The 7,769-nt window shown below is 48.0% G+C and overlaps 1 protein-coding gene across 1 annotated transcript in view; it reads left to right on the top strand.

Moving 5' to 3' along the window:
* Window positions 1–939: 939 nt before the first annotated feature.
* The window catches only part of NPC1L1 (NPC1 like intracellular cholesterol transporter 1), a 29,989-nt gene continuing 23,159 nt past the window's right edge, over window positions 940–7,769 (top strand). The window contains exons 1-2 of the mRNA XM_027124025.1: window positions 940–1,656; window positions 4,177–7,285. Coding sequence (XP_026979826.1) covers window positions 7,232–7,285 — 54 coding nt within the window. The 5' untranslated portion in view covers window positions 940–1,656; window positions 4,177–7,231. The remainder of the gene's footprint in view (window positions 1,657–4,176; window positions 7,286–7,769) is intronic.

The following is a 7,769-nucleotide window of genomic DNA, read 5'->3' as shown; positions in this document are numbered from 1 at the left end:
CAGACAAATAGTCACCTCCCCAGTTGTTGCAAGCCCCTCCCCCTCCAGGCGAAGTGACCTCCAGAAGGTTTAAAGGACCAGTGCTCTTTTATTCCCACCTTCATTTTTCACTTTTTGCTGTCTCGGGCCAGACATTAAAATCTAGGACATTCAAAAACAACTGCATATACAGAGAAAATTAGAAAGTGACCCTGCATACCCAGGAAAAGTCTAAAAAAGGACTTGAGAAGACCTTAAGTTTATACCTTAGGTTGATCCTGGGCACAGAGACAGCCTATAACAATCAGAAAACAATACACAATAAACAACCTGAAACTAACGCAACATCATAAATCAATTATACTCCAATAAAAATTTAAAAAAAGCAATACACGATAAACAAAAACATAACAAACCCCCACAAACCCTGGGGAAGGAGAGGAATCTGATTTCCAGAGTTCCCTCATTATTAAATTCACATGTCCAGTGTTCAACAACAACAACAAAAATCACAAGGCATACAAAGAAACAGAAAAGTATGACCCATTCAAAGGGAAAAAAAAATCGACAGAAACAGTCTTTGAAAAATATCTACTGGCAGAAATACTAGACAAAGGCTTTAAAACAACTGTCCTAAAGATGTTGGAAGAACTAAAGGAAAGGGACTTCCCTGGTGGTACAGTGGTTAAGAATCCACCTGCCAATGCAGGGGACACAGGTTCGAGCCCTGGTCCGGGAAGATACCACATGCTGCGGAGCAACTCAGCCCATGAACCACAACTACTGAACCTCTGCTCTGGAGCCTGCGAACCACAACTACTGAGCCCGTGTGCTGCAACTACTGAAGCCCATGTGCCTAGACCCTGTGCTCTGCCACAAGAGAAGCCACTGCAATGAGAAGCCCACGCACCACAACAAAGAGTAGGCCCCGCTCGCCACAACTAGAGAAAGCCCCCATGCAGCAACGAAGACCCAACGCAGCCAAAGATAAACTAAAAAAATAAATAAATTTATATAAAAACAAGAAAAATCAGTGAATTGAAGATAGGATAATGTAAATTATGAAGTCTGAGAAAGAGAAAGAAAAAAATTTGAAGAAAAGCAAATGGAGCCTAAAGGACTTGTAGGACAATATCCATCATACCAACCTATGCATCAAGGAGTCTCAGGAGAATAAAGAGAGAAAGGGGCAGAGAAAATATTTGGAGAAATAATGGTGGAAAACTTTCTAAATTTGATGAAATAAATGAACATAAACATTCAAGAAACAATGAACTCCAAGTAATGTGAACTCAGATCCATACCAAGACATATTATAATCAAATTTACAAAAGCCAAAAAGATGATCTTGAAAGCAGCAAGAGAGAAGCAAATTGTTACATACACGGGATTCTCAAAAAGATTATCAGCAAGTTTCTCATCAGAAACCTTGGAGTCCATAAGATGTTGGGCTGATATATTCAAAATGCTAAAAGGAAAAAAGCTGTTAACAAGAATCCTATATCTGGCAAAACTGTCCTTCAAAAGTGAGGGAGAAATTAAGACATTCCCACATAAACAAAAACGGACGGAGTTTGTAACCATTAGATCTTCCCTGCAAGAAATGCTCAAAGGAGTGCTACAAGGACACTAAACAGTAACTCAAAGCCATATGGAGATATAAAGATCTCAGTAAAGGTACGTGGGCAATTATAAAAGCTATCTCACTGTAACAATGATTTATAACTACAATTTTTGTTTCCTACATGATTTAAGAAACTAATTTAAAAAAACTGTGAAAACTAGTATTACTGTACCTTGGTTTGTAACCCCAAATCTTACTTTCTATGTAATTTAAGAGCCAGATGCATTTGAAATAATTATTAGTTTATGTTTTTGGATGCATAATATATAAAGATGTAATTCTGTGACAACAGCTGAAAGAGGTGGAGACAGAGCTGTAGAGGAACAGAGTTTTATATGTTATTGAACTTAAGCTGGTATAAATAAAAACTAGAGTGTTATAAGTTTAGGATGTTAAAGACCTAAACTTTAGAGCTGAAAGTATAAAACTCTTAGAATAAAACATAGGACAAAATTTTATGACATTGGATTTGGCAATGATTCCTTGGATATGACACCAAAAGCACATTTAGCAAAAGGAAAAATAGAGAAATTTGACTAAATGAAAATTAACTTTTTGCATCAAAAGTCACTGTCAACATAGTAAAAAGACAACCCACAGAATGGGGGAAAATATTTGCAAACCATATATCTGACAAAGGATTAATATCCAGATTATAGAGAGAACTCCTAAAACTCAACATCAAAAACCAAAACAAACAAGAAAAAAACCTAATTAAAAAATTGGCAAAGGACTTGAATAGACATTTCTCCAAAGAAGATATATGAATGACAAATAAGCACATGAAAAGAGGCTCGACATCACTAGTCATTAGGGAAATGAAAATCAAAACTACAATGGGATACCACCTCACACCCATTAGGATGGCTACTATCAAAAAACTAGAAAAGCACAAGTGTTGGCAAGGAAATGGAGAAATTGGAACACTTGTGCACTGTTGGTGATACCATAAAATGGTATAGCTGCTGTGGAAAATAGTATGGCGGTTCCTCAAAAAATTAAAAATAGAACTGCCATACGGTCCCATAATTCCATACCTAGGTATATTCTCCAAAGAACTGAAGCAGAGTCTGGAAGGGATATTGTACACCCGTGTTCATAACAGCATTATTCACAATAGCCCAAAAATGGAAGCAAGTGTCCATTGACAGATGGATAAGCAAAATGTGGTGTATACATACAATGGAATATTATTCAGTCTTAAGAAAGAAGGAAATTTTGCAAGATGGATGAATCTTGAAGACATTATGTTAAATGAAACAAGCCAGTAACAAAAAGACAACTACTGTATGATTCTACTTATATGTGGTACTTAGAGTAGTCAGATTCATGGAGACAGAAAGAAGAATGGTAGTTGCCAGAGCCTGGGAGGAGGGGAAGATGGGGAGACAACATTTAATGGTACCGAAGTTCAGTTTTACCGGACGAAATGAGTTAGGAGGATGGATGGTGGTGATGGTAGCACAACAGTGTGAATGTCTTTAAGACCACTGAACTGTACAGTTAAAAATGGTTAAGAGGGCTTCCCTGGTGGCGCAGTGGTTGAGAGTCCACCTGCCGATGCAGGGGACACGGGTTTGTGCCCTGGTCCGCGAAAATCCCACATGCTGTGGAGTGGCTGGGCCCGTGAGCCATGGCCGCTGAGCCTGTGCGTCCGGAGCCTGTGCTCCGCAACGCGAGAGGCCACGACAGTGAGAGGCCCGTGTACCGCAAAAAAAAAAAAAAAAAGGTTAAGAAGGTAAATTTTATGGTATGTGTATTTTATGAACACAAAAAAATGTATGCACAAAGAGCAGCGGTTTTCAGTGGTTCGGGTTTAGGGAGAGCAAAGGATGAACAGGGGATTTTTAGGCTGAGACACTATTCTGTATAATATAATAATTGTGGATACATGTCGTTATACACTTGTCAAATCCCATAGAATGCACACACCAAGGGTGAACTCTAAGGTGAACTATGGACTACAGTGAATAATAACATGTCAATATTGGCTCATTGATTGCAACAAATGTGCCACACGGTAATGCAGGAGAGTCGTAACAGATGAAACTGTTGAGGGGATGAAAGGGCATGAGGGAGCTATGTACCTTCTGTTCAGTTAAGAAAAAAAAATTTTTTTAGAAGGATATTTATTTATTTATTTATGTTTGGCTGCGTTGGTTCTTCGTTGCTGCGAGCAGGCTTTCTCGAGTTGCATTGAGTGGGGGCTACTCTTCGCTGTGGTGCTCGGGCTTCTCATTGCGGTGGCTTCTCTTGTTGCGGACCATGGGCTCTAGGTGCGTGGGCTTCAGTAGTTGTGGCACGTGTGCTCAGTAGTTGTGGCTCGCGGGCTCTAGAGTGCAGGCTCAGTAGTTGTGGCACACAGGCTTAGTTGTTCCGCGGCATGTGGGAACTTCCCGGACCAGGGCTCGAACCCGTGTCCCCTGCGTTGGCAGGTGGGTTCTTAACGACTGTGCCACCAGGGAAGTCCCCCCAAATTTTTAAAGTTGAAATATAGTTGTTACAATGTTGTGTTTGCTCAATTTTTCTATAAACATAAGACTGCTCAACACAAGACTATTTTTTCTTAAAAGAAGCCTTCACATTGGCCAGAACAGGATCACGGGACCACTGCTGGCTGGAAAGGAGGCTGGGAGAGCAGGGAGCAGCATCTCTCACCTGGACTGTGGACACAGTCCTTCACCAAATAGAATTGGGGTCTGATGGCAAAGAAGATGAAGGGTCCACTAAGTGACCAGGTTCCAAATCTCAGCCTGTAGGCTGGTTACCCCTGTGAGCTGGAAATGACCATAAACTGTTCACATCACTGCTGGTCAGAGCATTGCACACACAGTTAGCCAGATGCCATGGCCTGGACCAGTGACTGGTGGAGCATCACCGTCTTACCCTGACCTCTCAGCCCAGACTGCAAACCCTCAGCACGCTCCTGGGGTGCAGAGAGGCAAGCCAGTGAGGCGTGCTGCGTCGGCCAGGCATCCCTGACCACAGGAGGCTCCTATGCTGGCAGCTGGCCCCTCCTCGCCACCTCCTGAGCTTAGCAACAGTGTTCAGCTCCAGTTCCCTCTCTGGGACTGCTGGGGCAGGTTCAATCCTGCTAGTAATAAAGGAGAATCGAAAACGAGACATCTTTTTACAGTTATTAAATTTGTAAAGTCTGACAACAGATCGAACACACAGTGAAGGTGAGGCTAGTGACTTGGCACTTTTGGTTACTGCTGGTGTCAGTGAAAAGAGTCGCAACCCTTGGGGAATCCATGTGTGTCCACCATCTGACCCCTTCACCCGACACCAATAAGCAAGAGTCTGATAATTAGTCAAGACATCCTAGATTAGATTAGCCCAAGGGGAGAGCTGATGAACTGTGTGTACTTAGGGCTGTAGACGTGGTACTCGTCAACACTCCCATCTCATCTCTAGAATCCTGGATTAAGGAAGATAAATACAAAATAGAGGAAATACAGTTAGGCACAAAGATATCAACCAAAAACTTCTTTATTGGAAGCAGCTGACCTTTGGCACTAGGAGAGCAGGCAATCCCTCACTCTGTGGGACACAGCCCAGTGACACACACACTAGTCAGAGTCTGAAGGAAGTGTTGAGTCTGCGCTAAATGTCAGGAGATAAAGTGGGATACGGGAGTGTACAAAAACTGTGCTCACAACAGAAGTCTGTGCCTGGGGCGTGGCCTCGGAGACCCCACACGTGCCCAGGGAGCCAGGTGGTGAGATTGCGGCTGAGAGTTTTCGTCTTTTACTCAGAGCTGGATACTGCTGCTTTCCCCCTGTGTGTGTTTCGGAGAAGATCCCAGAGGCCACACATCTGGGCTCCGTCTCTGTGGGCCTCCCCTAGGGTCAAACTAGGTCAAGAGGGTGTGCCCGGGGGCTCCACAAGTGCCAGAGGGGCCTGGGGCTGAAGCTGCAGAGAATGTCCTCAACCAGTGACCAAAGAAGATGATGGACAAGCACACACCCTTGGGGCAGGCTCCGCATCATCTTCCGGAGGTTCCCCGTGAGGCTGTGGGTACTCAAGCCGGAGCCCACTCTTTTTTTTTTTTTGTGGGCCGCGCAGCACACAATGCGGGATCTTAGATCCCCGACCAGAGACGGAACCGGTGCCCCCTGCAGTGGAAGCATGGAGACCTAACCACTGGACCACAAGGGAAGTCCAAGGAACCCACTCTTCAATGCACTCTGGTTGCTTCCTTCCATCCCCTGGCTCATCCCCACTGTCTGCTGGTGCCCTCTGGCACCACCTTCCAAATCAACTCTTTGCACTGGAATCCCTGCCTCAGCGTCTGCTTCGGGGGATAGACATCTAGGAGAGAGGACAGAGCCTATCTGGGAGACGGAGCTGGATTCCCAGCATCTGCCTGCCATGGTGTATGGGGGCGGGGCCCGGGAGGTGCCGGATGGAGGTCACTGCACACGGCAGCCCCTGGGCCGTTGGCTCTCCTCTCCACCGTGGCTGACTGGGGGCTTAGGGGTCCGCCGGCACCTGCCCTGGCATCCCCCCTTGGCGTCTGGTTCCCCCGCTCTTGGCTTCTGTCTTCCCCTGTATGTGTTGGGTGGCTCCCTCCGAGTCAGGCCAGGGTCTATGAAGCAAACACAAGACCAGGGAGACAGCAGTTTCCTTCCGGCAGCTGCCTGTGGCAGGTGGCCACATGAGAGATAGCCCCCCCCCGGGCTGACCTTATCTGCTCAGCCTTGGCATGGGGGCCAAGGTCTGACCCATTCTGGTGATAGGGAGAGCCCAAGGGAGGCCTCAGAGCTCCCTATCTGGAAGGAGCAGAAGGTGAATGAAGTGTAACCTGGGCCCAGGGGGGGCGGGGCTGCTTGCCTGGGGCTCCCAGCGACACTCAGCTCCTCCATGGTTGGTGGGGACAGACCCGGGCACGGGACATAAGGGAGGGGCCGGGGGCGGAGGAGCGAGGCTTTGTGTACCCTTCACACCTGGGGTCTCTGTGCACTGTCAGACCCCAGTGAGCTGGTGTTTGCCCCTCCACCCAGAGGAGACTACTGTCACTGTGTCACTCCACCCCTAACTGCCCCCTCTGTTATCGGGTTGTTAATATTAATTAACAACAGTTGCTAAGGATGACAGTGCAAGGGTGTGTCCCAGCCAGAGCTGGCCTGGACCCAAGAGGGTGCTGGGGAGACTGGGGGGTCTGAGGCTGGGGCTTGGGGGCGCGAAGAGAGGTTCAGAGGGCCGGTGCCTGGGCCCAGCCACGTCTTGCACTTGTCTCTGGGCCTGGGACCTCCTGCAGCAGAGGCCGCTTGGGGAGCTCACGGGAAGTCTCTGGCTCACTCAGTCCTCTGGCCTTAGTCACTTTGGGAAGTGGATGAAGGGGACACCCCGGGAGGCTCAACTGAGAGGGTGCAGCCAAAGGTTGGAGGGAGAAGTGAGGTGGATCATTAACCAGCTGGGAGCCCTGGGAGGTGCAGGGCTCAGCCCCATTGGTCCCCAACTCAATCGGGTGACACTGTCCCGGGTGGGGAAGCTGCCTCGTAGGCCGTCCCCAGTTTTAGTATATGTACGGCCGCAGTGAGCTCTGTGTGTTGCCAGGAGCCAGCCCTTGGCTGTCCCCAAGTCCTGGCCTCACTTACCCTCTGACCCCTTCCCAGTGCCAGGATGGTGGAGGTCGGCCTGAAGGGCTGGCTGCTCTGGGCTCTGCTCCTGAAGTCGGTGAGTCCTAGGCCCTATGTCCACCCCGGGCAGGGGGCTGCTTGGCAACAGTGAGAGAGGGCCTGGGGTCTGGGGAGGGGGCAGTTTCTAAACAGATGAGGGATCCCAGGCTCCCAGAGGAGGGGTGCAGGTCGAGGGCCCTGAGCTGCTCAAGTCTTCAGGTCGTGGGGTTAGATGGACACAAGCGTTGAGCAGGGGGTAGCTGGACTGCGTGTGACTGAGTGCCTCCCATTCCTGGTCCTCTGTGGGTGTCCTGGCCTAAGACAGTTGGTGGAAGGTTAAAGGAGGAGCCAGTCCCGGGGTGCTGACGGCATGGGTTCAGGGGGAGAATCACCTAATGAGGATTTAGCATCTAGGTTTGGGAGGAGGTCTTGCCTCGCAAGTTTCTTGCTCATTTGCACGCCTGGGAAGGTGGGTGAAGGCTTTCAGCCCCCAGCAGGTAAGGGCAGGGGAAGCTCTGCTCAGAATCTCCAAGAGGGGCCCT

The sequence above is a fragment of the Aethalodelphis obliquidens genome, unplaced genomic scaffold (assembly GCF_003676395.1).
Source record: "Aethalodelphis obliquidens isolate GAN/ISIS:26980383/991018 unplaced genomic scaffold, ASM367639v1 scaffold27, whole genome shotgun sequence".
NCBI lineage: Eukaryota > Metazoa > Chordata > Mammalia > Artiodactyla > Delphinidae > Aethalodelphis > Aethalodelphis obliquidens.
Note: the sequence above shows the minus strand (reverse complement) of the source record. Positions and strands in the feature narration are given on the sequence as shown.